Source organism: Pongo abelii, chromosome 7 (assembly GCF_028885655.2).
Source record: "Pongo abelii isolate AG06213 chromosome 7, NHGRI_mPonAbe1-v2.0_pri, whole genome shotgun sequence".
Lineage (NCBI taxonomy): Eukaryota > Metazoa > Chordata > Mammalia > Primates > Hominidae > Pongo > Pongo abelii.
The window spans coordinates 41,824,738-41,849,808 of NC_071992.2; the positions used below are offsets into that span (position 1 = coordinate 41,824,738).

The 25,071-nt window shown below is 35.9% G+C and overlaps 1 protein-coding gene across 1 annotated transcript in view; it reads right to left on the reverse strand.

The window, feature by feature from the left end:
- ADAM2 (ADAM metallopeptidase domain 2) overlaps positions 1-25,071 on the reverse strand; it is a 93,971-nt gene that overhangs the window by 42,447 nt on the left and 26,453 nt on the right. The window contains exons 7-10 of the mRNA XM_024251160.3: positions 22,825-22,881; positions 2,041-2,112; positions 1,455-1,621; positions 334-415 (exon numbers count right to left, since the gene is read on the reverse strand). Coding sequence (XP_024106928.3) covers positions 334-415; positions 1,455-1,621; positions 2,041-2,112; positions 22,825-22,881 — 378 coding nt within the window. The remainder of the gene's footprint in view (positions 1-333; positions 416-1,454; positions 1,622-2,040; positions 2,113-22,824; positions 22,882-25,071) is intronic.

A 25,071-nucleotide genomic window follows, 5' to 3' on the forward strand; every position in this document is an offset into this window, starting at 1 on the left:
ATTAGGAAAACATATGAAATCTAAGTTTTAGCTGAAATTAATTATTAAATATTAACATTATGAAAACTTGAAGAGCACTTTACAGTAAGACTAAACTAGTTCACTACCTTAACTTTCTAGAAAGGATATCTTGAACTCATGATAGGAAATTGAAAAATTTTTATACATAGTGAATTGAACGAGCACTTCTTATAGTTTAAACATTTCTATCAGCAACAGTGACAAAGATGCTTAGAACAATGCAAATTTTAATATACATAAAAATTAAATATGAAAATGTGTAACTGTATACTAATTTATGTAGCATACTTTCTATACATAACCATACCATACCAGAACAACACCTCCTGCATAGTTTGCATCACACATCTTCCCTTGAAAGGTTGCACCAACATAATTTGACTTTTCTCTGTAACTTAAGTTTAAAAAGGGATCATAATCACATAATTTTGTAAAAGTTAATATGAATTTTTATAAGACAAATTTTACATTTATGATAATCATTAATATTTCCATCTAACATTAATGTAACATAGCATAAGATGTGACTAAATCTTTCTGCTTCTTTTAAAAACAATAAAATAAATTTTAAAAACAAATAAAGAAAAGTGTATTTTATATGGATTTCTGTAACATAACAAAGATTCATTTTATGTAGATTTTAAAAAACTAAAACAGAAAAACTGAAGAAAAAACAAAAAATAATAAAAATAAATAAAATTCCTTAAAAGTAAAAAGCTAAGGCAATGCAACTGGTTAATGAGCAGAATCACTCTATGGACCAAAGTCTCTCGTTATTCAGACAAAATTAGCCTTCCAGAGACATGAAAAAGGCATGTCATATTTATGGGACAGAAGATAAAAAGTAAAATGTTTAAAACTCCATGTATAATCTTAAAAACTCTCTCTCTCTATATATATATATACACATATATATACACACGTATAATATATATGTATCTTCTGAATATTGATAAAAGAAAAACAGAGTCTATTAAATAGAAAAGAAGGCTAATGTACTAAAACCTTAAGCACAATGCAGATATATTAGAGATATTAAAACATAGTGTTTCAATTACTTTGCTTACTTTTTAATTTACAACAACAAATCATAACAAGAAGTCTGAATTACTATATTTATAGAATTCAGATGTTTCTCCAAATAGATATTGTGAAAATTTTATGCATTGTGTGAGATATTTAATAATGTGATATATACTCTAGGGAAAGAAGTAATATGGGAACAAGATTGAGGAGTGAGTTTTAACTTCAAACCAATAAATAAATTGATATCAGTAATTCCAATATAAATACCATGTTGTGAAAAATATTTACATGGTGTATGTAAGAAAAAAATAGATTTTTTTAATACACATTTATCAACAGTCAGATATTCGGTCAAATTGCATAAATTTTCTTCAGATAAACTTTATATAATGTCAAGATATCCTTACACAAGTAAAAATGCCACATCATGAGGACGTAAAACAAGATAAGATCTTTTCCATCTTAAAAATGTGTGTAATAACTCATTAGCATCTCCAGTGGTTGCAATTTTATTTTCATCTATCCAAAGCTCCAATGAAGACAGAATAATTGTAATATTAAATGAAACAAAAATCTAAAATAGAAAACATACAAAAATATGTTCAAAAGTCACAGTTTTTAAAAATTAGATATATGTGTTTGAAACAAACTTATGACAAATATTAAACAACTAAACTATAAGTCTGCATTTCATCTTTTAAAGTAGATTAGTAAGTTTAAAATGTTACTAATAATAAAAGTAATACTTGAGATTTTATAATGCTTGCATTTAAGGAAGCCCCATACCCCATGCTTTATATAATTTAAGTCTTACAGTAACCAAATTAGGTGCATAGAATTATTATTATTCCCACTTCAGATAAGTAAAATTTAAAATAAAACTTAATTTCCCCTACACCACACAACATGTGGATTCATGTAGTGTCATAATGAGGTGTAGAAATTATTTTAGTAACACAAGAAGGGCAAAAGTCCTAAGAAGCAAACACTTACAGCATTCGTCAATCCAATCAACTGGAAAATTTTTTGAGCCACAACAGTTGTATCAGACCCCATATGATTATACTGTAAAATATAATTATCTTTTAGATATAAATATATATTGCTCAACATTTAATGATTGTTATTGTTTCATTTAAAATTCAATTTGGTGAAGTAATAAATTATTTAAATTACAAACATATTAGTTTTTAGACATTGTTTTCTTATACAAATTATATGTTATATGTTCAGTATAAAAACTGAAAAATATGAATTGGATTTTATATTTTTTCCATAGAAATTTAAAAATTTTAAACATTATAAAAAGGTATAATTCTACTATCAATAAAATAATTATAATAATTATTAAAAGAAAAGTTTAGCTCTAAACCAGAATGTTTAGATGTGTGTATAGGAGACATAGTACATTTCTGAAGATACAATTCACCTAAAAGTAAAGGAACTTAAAAGATATACCATACAAACAGCACTAATAAGAGAGCTAGGATGTCTATCAGGAAGATATAAAAATTATAAACATGTATGCATCCAAAAACAGAGCCAGAGAATTACACAAGGCAAAAAATAACAGAATTGAAGGGAGAAATAGAAAATTTAACAATCATATTTAAAGACTTAAGTAAACAGCTTTCAATAATAGAATACCTGGGCAAAAAAATCAACAGAGATATTGAAGACTATAACAAAATTATAAGGCAATAGATATCTATAGCACATTTCACTATAAAACAGCAAATATGCATTCTTTTTAAGTGCCCATGGATCATGATCCAGAAATAAAGCGCAGAAAAATGAAAATTATTCAGAATGTCCATAACAATTTTAAGTAAGAACAAAGTTGGAGGACCCACATATCTCAGTTTCAAAACTAACTATACGCTACAGTAACCAAGACAATTTGTTACTGGCCTTTTATTAGATTTACAGATCAGTGAAATTGAGTGCCCAGAAATAGATTCTAACATTTATAGTCAATTAATAGTTGAAGAAGAATCCAAGAAAATCAAATGGAGAAAGATTAAGTTTTCAAAATTAAAAACTTTCTGCTTCAAATGACACCATCAAGAAAACAAAAACACAACCTTCAGAAATGGTAAAAATATTTGCAAAATATACATCCCATAAAGATCTAGTATATAGAATATACAAAGAACACTTACAACTAACAACAAAAAGGCAACCTAATTAAAACATGTGTAAATAATATGAATAGACATTCTCCAAATAAGATATGCAAATGACTAATACACAAATGCAAATATTCTCAACTTCATTGTGTATTAGGGAAATGTAAATCAAAACCACAAGGAGAAACAAATTCACATCCATTAGAATCACTGTAATGCAAAAGACACACATTAACAAGTGTTGGTAAGGATGTGAAGAAATTGGAATTCTTATGCATGCTGATGGAAATATAAAATGGAGCAACCATTTTTGAAGACAGTTTGTCAAATGTGAAATGGAGTTATCTTATAATACAAAAATTCACAGTTCTCATTCTTCACACCTACCCAATATGAGTTAAAATGCATGGCCACACAAAAACTTGTACACAAATGTTTATAGCAATGTTATTCATAATAGCTTAAAAGTGGAAAAAGTGAAATGCCCATCAACTAATGAATAGGTAATCAAATTGTGATACAATAGGATATTTTACAGTTAGAAGAAATGCAGTACTAATCCATGCCATAACATGTATAAACCTGAAAATCACTATGGTAAATGAAAAAATAAAGTCATAAATCATTTCATATTGCATGATGCCATTTAAATGAAATGTGCAAAACAGAAAAATCTGTATAGTCAAAAAGTAAATTAGTGATTGCTTGGCCTGTGGTACAGGAAAGTAGGGACAGAGGGATTGGGAGTAATTGCTAATGGACACAAAGTCTTTTTATAAGGTGATGAATATTCTAAAATTAGATTATTGTCATTATTGTTTGCACAAATCTGTAAATATACTAAAAACCATGGAATTTTACATTTCACATATTTTAACATCATAAAATATAAATTACATTTCAATAAAGATTTTTAAAAACAACATCAAAAAAGAAGCAGTTAGAACTTCCAAATCTTCTCCTCTTTTCAAGGAGATCAGTGGTACATCTCTCCACTATAAGCAGGTTATAATAAAGGGCCTTTGGAAAGAGAACAACTCCTGAAAAGAGGGAGATTAAATGTAATATTTTAATGTCCCCAATTAATACTCCAACCACATATTTAATTAATAGTGCTTTTCCCCCACCACAAAAATATAAAGATACAGAGCTTACCCAAAGAAAGAGCAGAGCACTCCCCACTTGAAAATCCCATGCATCTAAACAGTTTTCAACTTTGATTTTAACAACTAAATATTGAAATATAATTATAACATTTACAATTAAAAAAAAGGATGTAAGGCCTCAAATGGGGTGACTTAAGCCAAAGTTTCATGTCAATAAACTAAAACCTAAGTTGTTTAATTGAAAGATCTGACCTTTCAAGAATCCGGGGAGAGATAATAGCCAAGCAGGCCAGTTTTCAAAAAAACAGAACATACTCAGTAACCAATCAAAAGGGGCCCAGTTAATCTAAGTTAGCATGATAAGAATGTCTTCTCTGCTTTAACCCATATAAAGAATGTAGCCTGATGCTAACAAGTCTATTTTTGCACTATTGCTGTTTCCTCATTTCTGATAAGTCTACCTGACACAACTTATGTCTACTGGGTGCTGCCTGGTTCATGAATTGTATTGAAAATCAGTTAGATCTTTGAAACTCAGCTTGTTAGGATTCTGCTCTTTGACAGTCTTTGAAGGTGGTATCTGAAGGAGGCTTGTGGCTATCCCTGTATCCCATTAGGTATGCAGGTGAGGTGACTTCTGGCTCCTTTAGACTTCTCTGCCTTCCTCACCAAACCCAGAATTTGTCAGTAAGTTCCTCTTGAATTTCAGCTCTACTCTCTTCGTTGAGCTCCCTGATAGTTTTGGCTTTCCAGTTCAAGGTCCTTTTGTGTTGTAGCAAAGCATATGACCTTTGTGTGTTTTGTGGTGCTCCATTAGACAGACAAGGGCTGAAGCTTTAGAGGTAAAGGATAGCTGTTGCCACATTCACAGGGATTTTGTTTCTCTCCTCCTTGTTTCTTGTCTTATATGCAAAGGTAAGGAAAATCATTGACTAGATTGGTCAAAGGAATATCAGAGCCGAGCCACAACTTGACTGATGGGCATGGATCAAATACTTAAAAGCTGTCAAAGTGTCTGCCACCTAAAACTAAGATTCCTGTGTTAGGTTAAGTTGGTGACAGAATGGGTTAGCTTGACACTGTGCACTTGCCACTTGCCAGCTTCAAGAAAAATTTCCGTTCAGTGAAGAACACTATAAAATATCACACAACACAGCAGTGTAGCACTACCATCTTGGGCTTTTTTTTTCTCAGCTCCAAGAAACCCAAGACACAATACAAGAATGGGATCTTTACATTCTAAAGTATCCAGTACTCTATCTTCTGGTATACCTGCTTCTCTTATGCTCAAAATGTATGTTCCTGGAAGCTGTAAGTATCTACCAAAAAAAATGGCAAAACCTTACTAAACATAATTTAGAATTGCAATGGCTTTTATGAGGAATGTTACAACTGAACAAAATCATCCACCTAAGAGGTGCACATGAAAATAAGCACTCCCAAATTAGGCATAGAGAATTGTACGCCTATTTTCATTGATATGAAGTAGTTTCTATAAGACCTCAGGATTCTAAAATAGCTTCACTAAAATATTCTTTACAAAAGACTGTAAGACTGATGAAACCTCTATTGTCCCTCTCTTTCTTGCTCTGCTTACTAACATTTTCACTTAGTTGACTTCCCTCCTCAAAGAACAAAATAAAGGTTGATAAATGCCTTGTGAAGTTAGGCCCTCAAATCAATCAGATGTGCTTCTTTAACCACCTTTATATCTTGGTCAAGATCTTGAGCTCAGAGCAGTGGCTAAAGGCATCACTGTTCTACTAGAAAATCCCAAGAAACCATCCCCAAAGTATTTTGTCAAAAAAAAATCGTGAAAGGACTGCAAATCAATTTTATAAATAGAAAAAGAATGAACCAGCCTCTGACTATAAGGTAAGATTAAAAGCACTATTTTTAAAACATTCTGGTCTATGCATGTTGAGCCCAGATGTAGAAAATTCTTTTTCTGCCCTCCGTGTTAATAGGTTTAACTCTGAATTCAGTAATCTAGTTAAAAAACACAAACTGGGTTGGGAAGACAGTGATATAGCCAAAATATGCCTTTATGGCACAACGACTAACTCTAGTCAGTTATTTTGAGACCTCTTTATAAGAAAAAATTGCATAAAATCTCCATGTATAGGGGATCCTCCCTCCCTGCACCAGGACTAAAATCATAGAAACTCTTACATTGGAGAAAAGGCATTGGCTTAAATCTACATATCAAGCCTGTATTTATGTTTAATATGCTTTTCATGATCATGTTGTCTTAATGGACTTTTACCCCCACCCTTATTTATTTCAGCAAATGATAGTATTTGGGTCTGAAGTCTACATTCTCTGCCTTTTAAATGTTAATTCTCTACCTTATCATACTTAAATGCCATCCCTTTAGAAATGCAAAATGAGAGTAGCCATGTGTAGATTGTTATCAAGAAATGGAATAAATAAAATGGACCTTAATTGGGTTAAAACAAAAGTTTTAATGTAACATTACCAAGGGATGGATGGACCAAACGGACACCTTGGCTACTTCCTTAACATTAAAAGGCATTAAGCAAGTCTGCCCTATTTATCCATTGGGAGAATTTTTTAAGCTAGAAGGCAGAGATTACAATGAGAAACCTGACTTGTAACCACTTGAGGCAATGGTCAGGTAGGTTAATCGAGATCAAGACTGAAAAAAGGACAAGGGTCCTCTGGCTCAACTCACTGATAGGGACTCAAAGTCTTTTGCATAAGAGTAGGTAAAATGGTCAGGGCAAAAGAAGTTTCCAGACTCCTTGATATGGGAGCCGCATGTGCTGTGGTGCCAAAATCTGTTGGTAAAGCCCTCACTTGTGCTACAATTTGATTGAGAGAACATAAAAATATAAGGATTGATAGGTTTTAAACTAGAGAATTTCTATTTGAGGGGCATTAACTAAAGCTGCCATGTCACATTTCCTCAGACTAAGGAAAGTCTATACAGCCCATAATGTCCAACAATGGGCAGAAATAGCCTCCTCAGAGAAATAGTTTGATAGAGAAGTGAAATGGAAATTTGGAAGATTTGTTGTCTAAAAAGGAAGAGGGTGAGGACAATTGGAAAAGTGACAAATAAAAAATCTTAAAAGTCTGTTTTAGCCATCTGGGTGAATAATCTTGTTCCATTAGAAATATAATTCTGATCCAGATTTGCATGTGTTTTTATGAACTAGTGAGTTTTGTGTGTTACTGTATCAGGCATGTGGCTAAAAGTTTAGACTAAAAGCTGCAAGATCTGCTTCTGTGTATGTTGATGTATGCCTTGTAGTATTTATGTATGTTTGTATGTCAAATATACAGGGTATTTTTCTATCTTCAAATGGTGTTGCCAACATTAATATATGTTAAGGATCTCTATTTAATTGACTTGAAGAAAATAAGTGTTTATATAAATGAAATATTCCTAAAACTGCTAGAAATATGGGAATGAATTCAAATGCTTTTCATGTACACTTGTTTGTGGATAACTTCAGTGAATGAAAAGTTAGTTAAAGCATGCTGGTTTATTTAAAATAAGGGAGGAGACCACCCCTCATATCGTCTCATGCCCAATTTCTGCCTCCAGAGAAAGAAGAAGTAAAAACTAAAAGGCAGAAATGAAATCCACAGGCAGACAGCCTGGCACCACACCATGGGACTGGCAGTTAAAGATCGACCCCTGACCTAACTGGTTATATTATCTATAGATTCCAGGCATTGTAGGGAAAAGCACTGTGAAATTCCCTATCCTGTTTTGTTCCGATCTAGTTACTGGTGCATGCAGCCCCCAGTCACGTACTCCCTGCTTGCTCAATCATTCAAGAACCTCTCACGCACACCCCCTTAGAGTTGTGAGCCCTTAAAAGGGACAGGAATTGCTCACTTGGGGAGCTCCACTCTTGAGACAGGAGTCTTGCCAATGCTCCTGGCTGAATAAACCACTTCCTTCTTTAACTTGGTGTCTGAGGGGTTTTGTCTGCGGCTTGTCCTGCTACCAAAATAGACAAGTCTTTGGAGTTGTCAGCATTTTCTACCTAGGTTTCCTAAAATAATAAGTTCATGTTATCTGTATATTATGCAATTCATAAACAGGAAAAATAATTCAATGATGAATAGCTTTGTTTTGTGTTATACTTTACTAAAAAAAATAGCTCCCTAAATATCTTTGGTAATTTACACTTTTAAAGTTTTGCTAAGTTAAGTTGAAGAATAGATAATTATGGACTATCTAGATCATTTTCAAATAAGGCAAATGATGAAACATCAATTTCTGAACATATGTGTAAGCTGTAAACACAAAATAAAATTCTAAGGCCACCAATCATCTGAATGAACCTTTCCTCTTGGCTATAGCATTCCAAAATTAACCTGAAAAACAAGTTCAGGCCATGATGGGAAGACGGGTGGGGGTCAGACATGCCTCAGTATACCCTCCTGCTTTTTAGAATTCAGGAAAAGACAACAACACAGACCTTAAGTCTGATAAGAAACATTTACAATCTATTCTCTCTGAACCCTGCTACCTGGAGGCTTCATCTGCATGATAAAACCTTGGTCTCCACAACCCTTAATTGGAAACCAGACATTTCTTTCTATTGATAATAACTCCTTCAACCATTTAACAATCAGAAAATTTTTAACTCTACCTATGACCTGGAAGACCCTGCTTCAATTTTTACTGCCCTTCCAGATTGAACCAATGTAAATCTTACATGTATCATTTGATGTATTATGTCTCCCTAAAATCCATAAAAGCAAGCTGTACCCCAACCACCATGGGCACAAGTCATCAGGACCTCCTAAGGCTGTGTAAAGGGCATGTTCTTAACCTTGGCAAAATAAACTTTCTAAATTGATTGGTACCTATCTCAGATACTTTGTGGTTCAAAAAAATATACTTTTGACATCTTGTTTTTATACTGTATAAAGAAGCTAAAAAATTTGGATTTGTAAATAAACATGAAAAATTATACCATAAAGAAACACATGTTTCTCACTGCACTTACATAATAATTAGGCCAAGTTTAATGAGACTAGATTTATTCTGCAAACCAAATGGTCTTTCTTTGATTATCTTTAGTAGAAATGGGGAAGCTGTACAGAGAAAAAGAACATGTGTCAGAAACAGAGTATATACACTCATTGTTAGATTCTTTATTTTTCTTTATTTCTTCTTCTAAAAAATAAAAACAGGATACATGTGCAGAATGTGCAGGTTTGTTACATAGGTATATGTGTGCCATGGTGGTTTGCTACACCTATTGACTCATCCTCTAAGTTCCCTCCCCTCAGCCCCCACCCCACAACAGGCCCTGGTATGTGTTGTTCCACTCTCTGTGTCCTTGCATTCTCAATGTTCAGCTCCCAATTATGAGGAAGAAAATGCAGTGTTTGGTTGTCTCTTCCTGTGTTAGTTGGCTGAGGATGATGACTTCTAGCTTCATCCATGTCCCTGCAAAGGACACAGTCTCATTCCTTTTTTAGGCAGCATAGTATTCCATGGTGTATATATACCATGTTTTCTTTATCCAGTCTATTATTGATGGGCATTTGACTTGGATCCATGTCTTTGCTATTGTAAATAGTGCTGCAATAAACATAGGTGAGCATGTATCTTTAGGGTAGAATGATTTATAATCCTTTGAGTATATACCCAGTAATGGGATTGCTGGGTCAAATGGTATTTTGGGTTCTAGACCCTTGAGGAATCTCCATACTGTCTTCCACAATAACTGAACTAATTTACATTCCCACCAACAGTGTAAAAGCGTTTCTATTTCTCCACAGCCTCTCCAGCATCTATTATTTCCTGACTTTTTAATAATCACCATTCTGACTTGTGTGACATGGTATCTCATTGTAGTTTCGACTTGAATTTCTCTGATGATTAGTGATGTTGAGCTTTTTTTTCACATGATTGTTGGCTGGATAAATGTCTTCTTTTGAGAAGTGTCTGTTCATATCCTTTGCCCACTTTTTGATGGGGTTGTTTTTTTTTGTTTTAAATATGTTTAAGTTCCTTGTAAATTCTGGATATTAGACTTTCGTCAGATGGTAGATTGCAAAAATTTTCTCCCACTCCGTACTCCGTAGGTTGTCTGTTCACTCTGATAATAGTTTCTTTTGCTGTGCAGAAGCTCTTTAGTTTAATTAGATCCTATTTGTCAATTCTGGCTTTTGTTGCAATTGCTTTTGGTATTTTTGTCATGAAGTCTTTGCCCATGCCTATTTCCTGAACGGTATTGCCTAGGTTTTCTTCTAGGGTGTTTATGGATTTGGGTTTTACATTTAAGTCTTTAATCCACTTTAAGTTAATTTTTGTATAAGGTGTAAGGAAGGGGTCCAGTTTCAGTTTTCTGCATATGGCTAGCCAGTTTTCCCAGCACCATTTACTGAATCGGAGATCCTTTCCTCATTGCTTGTTTTTGTCAGCACTGTCAAAGATCAGATGGTTGTAGACGTGTGAGTTATTTCTGAGGTCTCTGTTCTGTTCCATTGGTCTATATGTCTGCTTGGTACCAATACCATGCTGTTTTGCTGTTTTGCTTACTGTAGCCTTGTAGTATGGTTTGAAGTCAGGTAGCTTGATGCCTCCAGCTTTGTTGTTTTTGCTTAGGATTTTCTTTGCTATATGGGATCTTCTTTGATTGCATATGAAATTTAAAATAGTTTTTTCTAATTCTGTGAAGAATGTCAATGGTAGTTCTATGTGAATAGTATTGAATCTATAAATTACTTTGGGCAGTATGGCCATTTTCATGATATTGATTCTCCTATCAATGAGGATGGAATGTTTTTCCATTGTTTGTGTCCTCTTTTATTTCCTTGACTTTTAGTTCTCTTTGAAGAGGTCCTTCACATCCTTTGTTAGCTGTATTCCTAGGTATTCTATTTTCTTTGTGGCAATTGCAAATGGGAGTTCATTTATGATTTGGCTCTCTGTTTGCCTATTGTTGGTGTAAAGGAATGCTTGTGATTTTTGCACATGGATTTTGTATCCTGAGATTTTGCTGAAATTGCTTATCAGTTGAAGAAGCTTTAGGGCTTAGATGATGGGGTTTTCTAAATATAAAATTATGTCATCTGCAAACAGACAACTTCACTTACTCTCTTTTTATTTGAATACACTTTATTTCTTTCTTTTGCCTGATGGCCCTAGCCAGAACTTCCAATACTATGTTGAATAGGAGTAGTAAGAGAGGGCATCGTTGGCTTGTACCAGTTTTCAAAGGGAATGCTTCCAGTTTTTGCCCATTCAATATGATATTGGCTGTGGGTTTGTCATAAATAGCTCTTATTATTTTGAGATATATTCCATCAATACCTAGTTTATTGAGAGTTTTTAACATGAAGGGATGTTGAATTTTATCAAAGGCCTATTCTGCATCTAGTGAGATAATCATATGGTTTTTGTCTTTGGTTCTGTTTATGTGATGGATTACATTTATTGATTTATGTATGTTGAACCAGACTTGCATCCCAGGGATGAAGCTGGCTTGATTTTGGTGGATAAGTATTTTGATGTGCTGCTAGATTTGGTCTGCCAGTATTTTATTGAGGATTTTTGCATGGATGTTCATCAGGGATATTGGCCTGAAGTTTTCTTTTTTTGTTGTGTCTCTTCCTGGTTTTGGTAACAAGATGATGCTGGCTTCATCAAATGAGTTAGGGAGGAGTCCCTCCTTTTCAATTGTTTGGAATAGTTTCAGAAGGAATGGTACCAGCTCTTCTTTGTATTTCTGGTAGAATTCAGCTGTGAATCTGTCTGGTCCTGCACTTTTTTTGGTTGCCAGGCTATTAACTACTGCCTCAATTTCAGAGCTTATTATTGGTCTACTCAGAGATTCAACATCTTCCTGGTTTAGTCTTGGTAGGGTGTATGCATCCAGGAACTTATCCATTTCTTCTAGATTCTCTAGTTTATTTGCATAGAGGTGTTTATAGTATTCTCTGATGGTAGCTTGTATTTCCATGGGGTCAGTGGTGATATTGCCTTTATGATTTTTTTATTGTGTCTGTTTGGTTCTTCTCTCTTTTCTTCTTTATTAGTCTAGCTTGCAGTCTGTCTATTTTGTTAATTTTCTTCAAAAAACCAGCTCCTGGATTCATTGATTTTTTGGAGGGGTTTTCATGTCTCTCTCTCCTTCAATTCTTCTCTGACCTTAGTTATTTCTTGTCTTCTGCCAGCTTTTGAATTACTTTGCTCTTGCCTCTCTAGCTCTTTTAATTGTGATGTTAGACTCAATTTGAGATCTTTCTAGCTTTCCAACGTGGGCTTTTTGTGCTATAAATTTCCCTTTTAACACAGCTTTAGCTGTGTCCCAGAGATTCTGTTACGTTGTCTCTTTGTTCTTATTGGTTTCCAAGAACTTCTTGATTTCTGCCTTAATTTCATTATTTACCCAGTAGTCATTCAGGAACAGGTTGTTCAATTTCCATGAAATTGTGTGGTTTTGAGTGAGTTTCTTAATCCTGAGTTCTAATTTGATGGCACTGTGGTCTGAGAAACTGTTATGATTTCAGTTCTTTTGCATTTGCAGAAGAGTGATTTACTTCCAATTATGTGGTTGATTTTAGAATAAGTTCCATGTGGCACTGCAAAGAATGTATATTCTATTGATTTAGGGTAGAGAGTTCTGTAGACATCTGCTAGGTTCACTTGGTCCAGAGCTAATATCAACTCCTGAATATCCTTGTTAATTTTCTATCTTGTTGACCTGTCTAATACTGACAGTGGGGTGTTAAAGTCTCCTACTATTATTGTGTGGGAGTCCAAGTCTCTTTGTAGATCTCTAAGAACTTGCTTTATGAACCTGGGTGCTCCTGTATTGGGTGCATATATATTCAGAATAGTTAGCTCTTCTTGTCAAATTGTTCCCTTTACCCTTATGTAGTGTTCTTCTTTGTCTTTTCTGATCTTTGTTGGTTTAAAGTCTGTTTTGTCAGAGACTAGGAATACAACCATTTTTTTTTCTTTCCATTTACTTGGTAATTTTTCTCCCATCCCTTTATTTTGAGCCTGTGTGTCTTTGCACATAAGATGGGTCTCCTGAGTACAGCCCACTAATGGGTCCTGACTCCTTATCCAATTTGCCAGCCTGTGTCTTTTAATTGGGACATTTAGCTCATTTACATTTAAGATTACTATTGCTATGTGTGAATGTGATCCTGTCACATGGTGCTATTTGGTTATTTTGCACACTGGTTGATGCAGTTTCTTTGTAGTGCCATTGGTCTTTATATTTAGGTGTGTTTTTGCAGTGGCTGCTACTGGTTTTTCCTTTCCATATTATGTGCTTCCTTCAGGAGCTTTTGCAGGACAGACTTGGTGGTGAAGAAATCCCTCAGCATTTGCTTGTCTGGAAAGACTTTTATTTCTTTTTCACTTATGATGCTTAATTTGGCTGGATATTAAATTCTGGGTTGAAAATTCTTTTCTTTAAGAATGTTGAATATTGGCTCCCAATTTCTTCTGGCTTATAGAGTTTCCGCTGAGAGGTCTGCTGTTAGTCTGATGAGCTTCCCTTTGTAGGTGACTTGGCATTTCTCTCTGGCTGCCCTTAACAGTTTTTCCTTCATTTCAACCTTGGAGACTCTGATGACTATGTGTCTTGGAGTTGATTTTCTCATGGAGTACTTTAACAGTGTTCTCTGTATTTCCTGAATTTGCATGTTGGCCTGTCTTGCTAGGTTAAGGAAGTTCTCCTGGACAATATACTGAAGTGTGTTTTCCAGCTTGTTTCCATTCTCCCCATCTCCTTCTGATACTCCAGTCAATCTTAGGTTTAGTCTTTTTATGAAGTCCCATATTTTTTGAAGGCTTTGTTCATTCCTTTTCATTCTTTTTTCTCTGTTCTTGTCTGCATGTCTTATTTCAGTAAGGTGGTCTTCAAACTCTTATATCCTTTCTTCTGCTTGGTCAATTCAGCTGTTGATACTTGTGTATGCTTCACGAAGTTCTCATGCTGTGTTTTTCAGCTCCATCAGATCATTTATATTCCTCTCTAAACTGATTATTCTAGTTAGCAATTCCTCTGACCTTTTTTCAATGTTCTTAGCTTCTTTGCATTGGGTTAGAACATGCTCCTTTAGCTAATCATAGTTTTTTATTAACCATCTTCTGAAGCCTGCTTCTGTCAATTACTCCATCTGATCCTCTGTGCCAGTTCTGTTCCCTTGATGGAGAGACACTGCGATCATTTGGAGGAGAAGAGGCTCCCTGGGCTTTTGGGTTTTCAGCATTTTTTCATTGATTCTTTCTCATATTTGTGAGTTTGTCTAGTTTCAGTCTTTGAGGCTGCTGACCCTTGGATGAGGTTTTTGTGGGGGCCCTTTGTTGTTATTGTTGATGTTGTTGTTGCCGCTTTTGGCTTGTTTTTCTTTCAATAGTCAGGTCCCTCTTCCGTAGGGCTGCTGCAGTTTGCTGGGGGTTCACTTCAGACCTTATTCATCTGATTTTCTCCTGTGCATGGAGATGTCACTCAAGAAGGCTGGAGAGCAGCCAAGATGGGTGCCTGCTCCTTCTTCTGGGACCTCTGACCTTGAGGGGCACCAACCTGATGCCAGTAGGATTACTCCTCTATAGGAGGTCTGACAACCCCTCTTGGAAGGTCTCACCCGGTTGTGTGGCATGGGGAGTAGGACTTGTTTAATGAAGGACTTTGTTCCTTGGTGGAGAGGGTGTGTTTTACTAGAGAGAAACCCATTCATCTGGGCTGTTCGGATAACTCAGAACTACCAAGAGGAGAGGCTAATTCTGCTGGTCCACAGAGACTGGGGCTGCCCCTCCCCCTAGGGGCTCAGGCCCACGGAGATCCGGGTTCTGTCCCTAAGCCTCTGGCTGGAGTTATTGGAGATGCTGCAGGGAAGCCCCACCCACTGAGGAGGATGGGTCGGGATTAGACCTAGAGAGGCACGCTGGCGGCATACTGCCACAGCCAGTGTGTTGGGCAGTGGGAACAAGTCTTGGGAACAAGCCATCCAGCCTTTCTGGCTCCAGGAGGGGAAAAGAGCAGCCTGGGACTATAGAAATGGGTGCCGCCCTTTCCCCGCCCAGGGAGCTTAGCATGTTAGGCAGTTGCGAGTCCCAGAGCTGGCTGCTGCCCCACCCCGAAGGAGCTCAAATGGCTTAGAGAGCAGGCAGCCTCAGCCCGTGCTGGCCACCCCTCCCTGGGGAGTTAGGTAGGCTTAAGCATATTCCAGCTGAGAGGCTATAAGAATCTGCGTGTTCCATGGCTGAGACACTAGGCCCCAGTGGCGTGGGTTCACAAGTGGGATCCATGGGTTGCACAGTTCCGTGGGAAAAGCACAGTCTCCCCAGCTGGGTTGCGTGCTCACTCAATGCTTCCCTTGGCTGGGGAGAGGGGATTCCCCTTCCCCGTGTGGTTGTCAGGTGGGCTGCCACACCACACTGCTCTTCCTTCTCTCCCTGGGTCATGCCAGCATTCTAGTCAATTTTGATGAAAGAACCTGGATACCCTGGTTGCCGCTGAAGGATTCACAAGCTTCTTACAGCTTTTTTTCAATGGGAGCCTCTGAATGCAGCTGCTTCAAGTCGGCCATCTTGGTCCCCCCACCTCTTATTAGATTCTAGCTCTGTTCATTGTTTTTGAGGTTTTGTTACCCACCTATAAACTGACCTGAATCCTGAATTCTTCTTATTTCCTCCAATATCTGTGTGTGACCCTTCACACTCACATCTGCAGTTTTCTGCACTTTTCTGACTTGGAATCACTAAAAACGAAAACTACCTTTATCACTGGAGCCCCTACAAACTGGAGCTGGACAACTTGATGTAAATCTTAAGAGAAAACCTTTGTGCCCAATGTGCGAGACACTCAGAGAGTTCACCAAATCACCTGGTGCTATAACCAGGGACAACCTAACTGCAAACCAGAAAAAAATAGGCTTTAAGCTCAGATCTGGAAATCTTTTCAACTAACTGCCTTCTGAACTCAGAGAAGAAAAAAATCGTTTGTTCTAACCATCAACTTTTGTTTTTCTTTTGTTATTTTAGTTGATTTGGCTCATGGTGACTTCGAGTCAAAAATTGAACTTCTATAACCAAGAATTATGACCAATTATTGGATACAATTTTGCTAGTAGTTATTCTAGTAGTCTCTGGCTTGCACTGCCTCCTCTCATGAATCTTAATGCTTGCTTGCAGCTATCCCCCACACAACAGTTGATCTCTCTAATTCTATAACTAGAACAAGGTTGAGAGCAACAGAAAAGATCAACCATGGATCCTGAAATTGTGATTTAAAAATTTCACTCTGAGACTAAATAAAAAACTGCAGCATCATGATGACTGAGAGTGGCACTAATGCGTTAAATTTTGATCAAACCGCTCGGTATCACTGAGAGTCTGGCAAAAGGTGGAAACTGTTAAAGAAAACATGGCAGGCCCAAAATGAGTCACTCTACTAAAAATCCACATGACCGTTGAAACTTAAGTTGTTTATTTCTAAGATCTGGCTTTCTGAGAATTCAAGGAAAACATGATAGCCAAATCCCTAAATGGTCCAGTTTTCAAAACAAATTCTCTCAACCAATCCCAAGGTGCCCAGTCAACCTGAGCCAATATAATGACGTTCCCTCTGTTTTATCCCGCACAAGCAGAGTGATCTCATGTTAAACAATCCACTTTTTTTGTGCTATGCTTCTTCCTTGTTTTTGATAAAGCTGCCTTATAAAAGGTGACTTTTCTGCCGTGCCTGGAGCTCCTGTTTTGAAGACTGGATGATGCTTTGTTCATTAATTGCTGATAAAAGCCAATTCGAACTCTAAAACTCAGTTAGTTGAAATGTCCTTTAGCATAATTAATTTTGGGGATAGAAATCGGAATCAAAATGAAAATAAGACTAGACTGAAAAGATATTTGGAGTGGTACTGGGATTAGTGAATACACATGACCCTTTTAAGAAGCATTGTAAGTGAAAGCAAAACATTGACATGTTCGCTGGAGAGAAGGACGATTATCTTTCCTTATTTGTTTTGTTTTGTTTTTAATATGGGAGAATACTTATTTGCTGATGGCCAAGAACTAATAAGAATTGATGTGGACAAGAATTGTTAGTGCCACATCCTTAAGGAGCTGAGTGTGAATGTGCACATTTGGAATTCTAGTGTTAGATTGGAGCACCATCTCATTCGAGGTAATGGCAAGGAAAACAGAGTACATGATTAAATATCCAGGCTAAGTGTTTGAGAAAGTGACAAGAGTTTGTTGATGTTCTCTTCTGATTTCTTTTATCAGCGAAATATGAGTCAGCAAGGCAAGACAGTGGGGAGCATAATGACATTTCAGGATTTATGGAACTAAAATGAGAACATGCCCAATCATTGTGTGCTTTATTGCAGTTGTGAACAAATTATTTGTTGACTTGGATTTATCCAGGTTTGAGGTTTTTCCAGAGAGGCAACTAAAGGGAAAATGGCAAGGGAGTTGCAGGTGATCATAGGGAATGACACTAATCATGAAACCATAGGATATGTGGTTTTCAATGGAAGAACTGAATACATGGAAAGGGACAATGCAAAACTGGAAGAATTAATGGATAAATGTCTTGGTGGCATAAAATATTAAAGTCTGGAAATGGGAAAGAGAAATATAAGAAGGAGTATTCAAAGATTGAGAGGCTTGAATATAAGAGTAGGGAAGAGTAATGTGATAGCAATCCTCAAGTATAATATATGATGATGAAAGTCAGTGGCTGAGGCAGGTTGATGAACAATACTATTGAAGTAGAGAAATCAGGGAATTAAAAAGTAAAGACACTGGAAGAAATAGGTACATTGACATTAAAACTATAAAAAAAATGATATGAGTATTATTAAAATATGGGATAGTCATCAAAATGCTAAACACTTCAGTAAAAAATAAGTATGGTAAAATTTAAAAATAGCTTCACATTTTTGGCTTCTGAATGCATGGTATTTTGCATTCTGGTAAAGTGCATATCTTTACATGTCTTGCTTAAAACACTTGCAGTATCTTAGAGTACACTTCTTTTCTACTCCTTGAATTTGAGATGTGTGGAGCAATCATGATTGTCTTACTCCATTCAGGCTGCTATAACAAAAACATCACAAGCTGAGTAGCTTATTAAAAAAAGCATTTATTTCTCACAACTCTGGAGGTTGGAACATTCAAGATCAAGACACTGGTAGATTTGGTGTCTGATGAGGGCTCATTTCCTTATAGATGGTACCTTCTAGCTGTGTCCTCATAGAGTGGAAGGGGCAAACAAAACTTTATAGACCTGTTTTACAAGGACATCAATCCCATTCATGAGGGCTTTGACCTCATGACCTAATCACCTCTCAAAGATCCCACCTCTTAATACTATCATACTGGGGATTAGGTTTTGATAGGGACAAATGCCTAGGTAGATAGGCATTTGATAGGCCAAATGCCTAAGCAGATAGGCATGGGTCAAGAAAAGTGACTAGGGGATCTAAAGGTGACTATGACAAGGAGTAGAATGTTTTATTAAAAATATCTAGTTTACAAAGACAATGAAAAGCAAATTCATAGAAATAAACTTAGAAAATGTAGTGAGACTCCTGAAATGGTAAAAACGATAAGCTCTGCAAATCCTTTGCACAATAAACAAAGATAAAACAGGACAAAATTTTCAAAAATCATTTCAAGATTCTGGAAAATGACCAAAGGAATACAAAACTTTAAGAATAATTTACTAAAGAAAAACTATTAATGCTATGGTAAAAAATAGTAATAATAATGGGAATTTGTGGCATTTTAGCTGAGCTGTTCCCACTCTCATAGCTAGCTCTAGCCTGTGGGAATTCTACCATAACAGCTCAAGCCAGGAATCTAATAGCTTCCCTATTAAAGTAGAATGATATGATTTGAAGGTGACAGCGGGGAGACCACATGCTCAGGTACATTGTCAAAAACAATAGTTATCTGTGGCAAATGAACAGGGAAGGCCAACATCACATCTAAACACAGATTGGGAAACTGGTGATTTTAAGCAACAGACCAGAAGATTAGCCAGAAACCTAGCATGAAATTGTGGACAATGCAACAGCCAAAATGGTCTCAAAAGTAACCATACAGTCATGGTAGTCAGGAATATTCCATATATATACGAGGTAGAACCCATGCTCAGGGAAAATTGGAAAGGGCCAAGCTATGCACAAGTTCATGGCTGACTCACTAGTAGAGGAGATGGGAGTAAGTCCCGCAGAAAGTAAAACTTGCCTGAGTGAAAACTGCCTGGATATTGAATACTTTTTCCAACACAAAGGCAAATCCATTGGCAAAGAGTGGAAGCCTTATTTTCACAAGTTGTTGGAACATAGACTCTGACCAGTCAATAAGATATGCCAACCCAAGGACAACCACTAGGAATCCAGGCTCAAAAAATGAAAACGGGAATTGAAAAAAAAAAGCAAAGACATCAGTGATGACACACTGCTAGAGAGGCAGAGTCTTCAGAATTGCTCCAGCAAAGCACTAAACAAACAAACAAACAACAGAAGAATAGAAACAACAATTTCAAGATAGGCTTTCAGGATTCAGAATTGCCCAACTATATTATATTAAAAATGTCCCGTTTTCAACAAAGTATGACACATAATAAAAAAACACAATGTTATATATATTATAAATATTATATTATTTGTAATATTATTATAAATATATATTATATATAAATATCTATATATAAAATGCAGGTAATGTAAACTATGTTCTAGTGTTTTATTGGAGGTAAAACTTGTGAGTGATAAAATAGAATATTTAATTGAGAAGATTTCCAAGCAAGATGTTAGAGCATTGAGTGGCATTGTGCCTCCTGACTGCTTACTCTGAAATGCAAAATGATAGAGATAAATTCAAGAGAGACTGTAAAGCAAAGCAGAACCAAAAGTTGAAGATTTGGAGATTTCCTGCCTATCTTTGTTGCAAAGATTGTTTTAAGGAGAACACTAAGGAAATGGCTGCACAATCATTTGACAAAAACTTTATAGGATTATATGAGTGAAAACACTGCCTGTTTTAACTGAAAGGGATAGAGACAGGACACAATGAAGGAGGGCTGCCAGACTTCTTAGATTTGACAGGATGGAATGATACAGCTGAAATGAGCTGAAAATGAGCACTAATAATAGAGAAGAGGAAAAGATACCCTGAAGGTGATTCAGAGATGATCAGAGCCACTGCCTTAATTTCAACAGTTTGGATGGCCTTTGCCTGTAGCCTTGCTGGCAGGGCCACCCAGCGACCCCAGCCATGGAAGTGACACTGCCCTCCCAGTAGACCTGGAAAAGGGGCATCAAGTCAAACAGCATTATTCTTGAGGCTTACAATCTGAATAAATTTGTCTTGCTAGACTTTCAGACTTGCTTGGAAACCATGGCCCTTTGCTTCCTTCCTATTTCTCCCTGTGGAACACAAAGTTCTACTTATCAGGTTTCATAGCTGGAGGGGAATTTTGCCTCAGTATGAATTGTACATCCTGTCTCACCCATGACAGATTGAGATGATATTTACATGAGACTTTGGACTTTAAATGTTAGAGTTGGAGCTCTTAGGATGGAATGAACACATTTTGTTTGGGAGAAGGACATGAATATGGGGAAGTGAGGGCTGGAGTTCTATGGAGTAAATTATCTCTCTCCAAAATTTCATATTTTGAAGTTCTGAACCCCATTGTAACAGTATTTGGAAATGGTATATTTGGGATATCATAAGGTTTCAATGAGGTCATAGGGGTGGGCCCCTCATGATGAGATTAGTGCCCTTATCGGAAGAGATACTAGAGAGCTTGCTTTTTGGTGGCCATCTGTAGGCTAGGAAGACAGCCCTCACCAGAATGTAACCATGCTGCTACCCTGGTCTCAGATTTCCAACATCCAGAATAAGTATACTACACTATATATAGAAAGGAAACCTAAGAAAACTGTTAGCAAGCTGAAGCCAGAAATATATAAAAATGATTATGCATCATGATCAACTGGAACTTTAAATTACTGTAAGACACTTAACTAATATAATGACCAAAAATTCCCATAGTCATCTGAACAGAAACAGAAAATACATTTCACAAAACTCAACACCTACTCCTGATAAAAGCAATAACAATGACAACAACACAGCAGCTAATATTTAATTTATTAGCACATTAAATGGTGAATCTATGGCTTTCCCACAAACATTGAAACTACAACACAAGTCTTCTCTCAGCTTACACTTAATCATTGTCCTGGAGGTTCTAGCAAACACAATATTGCAAGAAAATAAATAAAAAGGCTTCACATTGGAAAGGCTAACACAAAGTTATGTTTTATCACAAAATTATCCTGTATGCAGAAAGTCCTAAGGAATACACACACACACAATTACAAGTAATAAACATTTTTTGCAAAAATCACAAGATACAAGATCAATTAACTTTTTTTACACTACCAAATGAACAATCAAAATGAAAATATGAAAAGTAATCATATTAGAAACAAGATTAGGAAATAGGAATAGATTTAACAAAAAGCAAAGGACTCATATACTGAAAAACTACCAAATATTGCTGAGAGAAATCAAAGAAGATCTAAATAATGGGGTGGATATATGATGATCATGAATTAGAGTATTCCAAATTGTGAAAAAAATATCCTTCCCGAATTGATCTATAGAATTAACACAGTCTCTATCAAAATATAGTCATCCTTTTTGCAGAAATGGATAAGGTGGTCTTAAATGGAAATTCAAAGGACACAGAATTGCTAAATATTTTTTAAAAAATAAAGAAAAAGTTGGCCAGGCACAGTGGCTTACACATGTGGTCCCAGCACTTTGGGAGGCTGAGGCAGGTGGATCACAAGGTAAAGAGATCGAGACCATCCTGGCCAACGTGGTGAAACTCCGTCTCTACTAAAAATACAAAAATTAGCTGGGCATGGTGGTGTGTGCCTGTAGTCCCAGTTACTTGGGAGGCTAAGGCAGGAGAATCACTTGAACTCATGAAGTGGAGTTTGCAGTGAGCCAAGATCATGCCATTGCACTCAGCCTGTGCGACAGAGTGAGACTCCATCTCAAAAAATAAATAAATACATACATAAATAAAAATAAACATATTGATCACCTATTTTACCCAAGTTTACAATATTTATCATTAAAATACTTAATCACCACCTTTCATCCCCAGTATAAGCCATTATTTTCCTGTCTACAAAAAAATGTACAGATGGGAAACTTTTATTTCTTTTTAAATAATATCCAAAATGTCAAGCATTATTTTTAAAATTCAATATAGTTCTAGAATACACACAAGTTTCTATAATAATTCTAAAACTATTTGTAAACTATTATAGAGGTAGCAATTATTTTCTTTACATTGCTATTTATAAAATTAAACATGATATAAAATTTGATTCTCAATTTACTACTGATATTAATAATTTAAAGTGCATTAATGCAGAGCTAAGGCAAAATTATCAATTTTTTTTGTTAAAAATTTATTCCAACTTATTATTACAATCCCTCATTGCAAATATTAAGGGACATAAATAAATCAGAATATACTTACCAATTGTTTTTCAACTATAACATGCATTTCTATATACTTTGCAAAATCTTGCTGTGGCTGAAAAAATCCACAAATTTTACATCAAAATTACAGAATTACTTAAGTATTTTTAGTGCATATCACTACTATTAATGAACTAAATATTGAAAAACACAATTTTACATATAGAAATAAAACCAGATAATATAAGCAACACTAGATATCATAAAATCTTTTTCATCTATTTGTCACTTTTCTGTACCTAATCAATTATTTAATTTACTTGGGAAACAACTTTCCTCTATCTTCCATTCTCCATATTTTCATTGGTTCCAAGCTATTCATATTATTCTCTCTTTTGCCAGGCCTGCCTTACAAGAGCTCCCGAAGGAAGCACTAAACGTGGAAAGGAAAAACCGGTACCAGCCACTGCAAAAACATGCCAAATTGTAAAGACCATCAATGCTAGGAAGAAACTGCATCAATTAATGAGCAAAATAACCAGCTAACATCATAATGACAGGATCAAATTCACACATAACAATATTAACCTTAAATGTAAATGGGCTAAATGCTCCAATTAAAAGACACAGACTGGCAAATTGGATAAAGAGTCAAGACCCATCAGTGTGCTGTATTCAGGAGACTCATCTCATGTGCAGAGACAAACATAAGCTCAAAATAAAGGGATGTAGGAAGATCGACCAAACAAATGGAAAATAAAAAAAAGCAGAGGTTGCAATCCTAGTCTCTGATAAAACACACTTTAAACCAACAAAGATCAAAAGAGACAAAGAAGGCCATTACATAATGGTAAAGTGATCAATTCAACAAGAAGAGCTAACTATCCTAAATATATATGAACCAAATACAGGAGCACCCAGATTCATAAAGCAAGTCCTTAGAGACTACAAAGAGACTTAGACTCCCACACAAGAATAATGGGAGACTTTAACACCCCACTGTCAACATTAGACAGATCAATGAGACAGAAAGTTAACAAGGATATCCAGGAATTGAACTCAGCTCTGCACCAAGAGGACCTAATAGACATCCACAGTACTCTCTACCCCAAATCAACAGAATATACATTCTTCTCAGCACCACACCACACCTATTCCAAAATTGACCACATAGTTGGAAGTAAAGCTCTCCTCAGCAAATGTAAAAGAACAGAAATTATAACAAACTGTCTCTCAGACCACAGTGCAATCAAACTAGAACTCAGGATTAAGAAACTCACTCAGAACCGCTCAATTACATGGAAACTGAACAACCTGCTCCTGAATGACTACTGGGTACAAAACGAAATGAAGGCAGAAATAAAGATGTTTTTTGAAACCAATGAGAACAAAGACACAACATATCAGAATCTCTGGGACACATTCAAAGCAGTGTGTAAAGGGAAATTTATAGCACTAAATGCCCACAAGAGAAAGCAGGAAAGATCTAAAATTGACACCCTAATATCACCATTAAAAGAACTAGAGAAGCAAGAGCAAACACATTCAAAAGCTAGCAGAAGGCAAGAAATAACTAAGATCAGAGCAGAACTGAAGGAGATAGAGACCAAAAAAAAAAAAAACCCTTCAAAAAAATCAATGAATCCAGGAGCTGGTTTTTTGAAAAGATCACCAAAATTGATAGACAACTAGCAAGACTAATAAAGAAGAAAAGAGAGAAGAATCAAAAAGGCACAATAAAAAATGATACCTTTATCAACACCAATCCCACAGAAATACAAGCTACCATCAGAGAATACCATAAACACCTCTGTGAAATTAAACTAAAAAATCTAGATGAAATGGATAAACTCCTGGACACATACATCCTCCCAAGACTAAACCAAGAAGAAGTTGAATCCTTGAATACACCAATAACAGGCTCTGAAATTGAGGCAATAATTAACCAAAATAAGTCCAGGACCAGATGGATTCACAGCCTAATTCTACCAGAGGTACAAAGAGGAGGTGGTACCATTCCTTCTGAAACTATTCCAATCAATAGAAAAAGAGGGAATCCTCCTTAACTCATTTTATGAGGCCAGCATTATCCTGATACCAAAGCCTGGGACAGACACAACAAAAAATGTGAATTTTAGACCAATATTCCTGAGGAACACCAATGAAAAAATCCTCAATAAAATACTGGGAAACCAAATCCAGCAGCACATCAAAAAGCTTATCCACCACGATCAAGTTGGCTTCATCCCTGGGATGCAGGGCTGGTTCAACATATGCAAATCAATAAACGTTATCCATCATATAA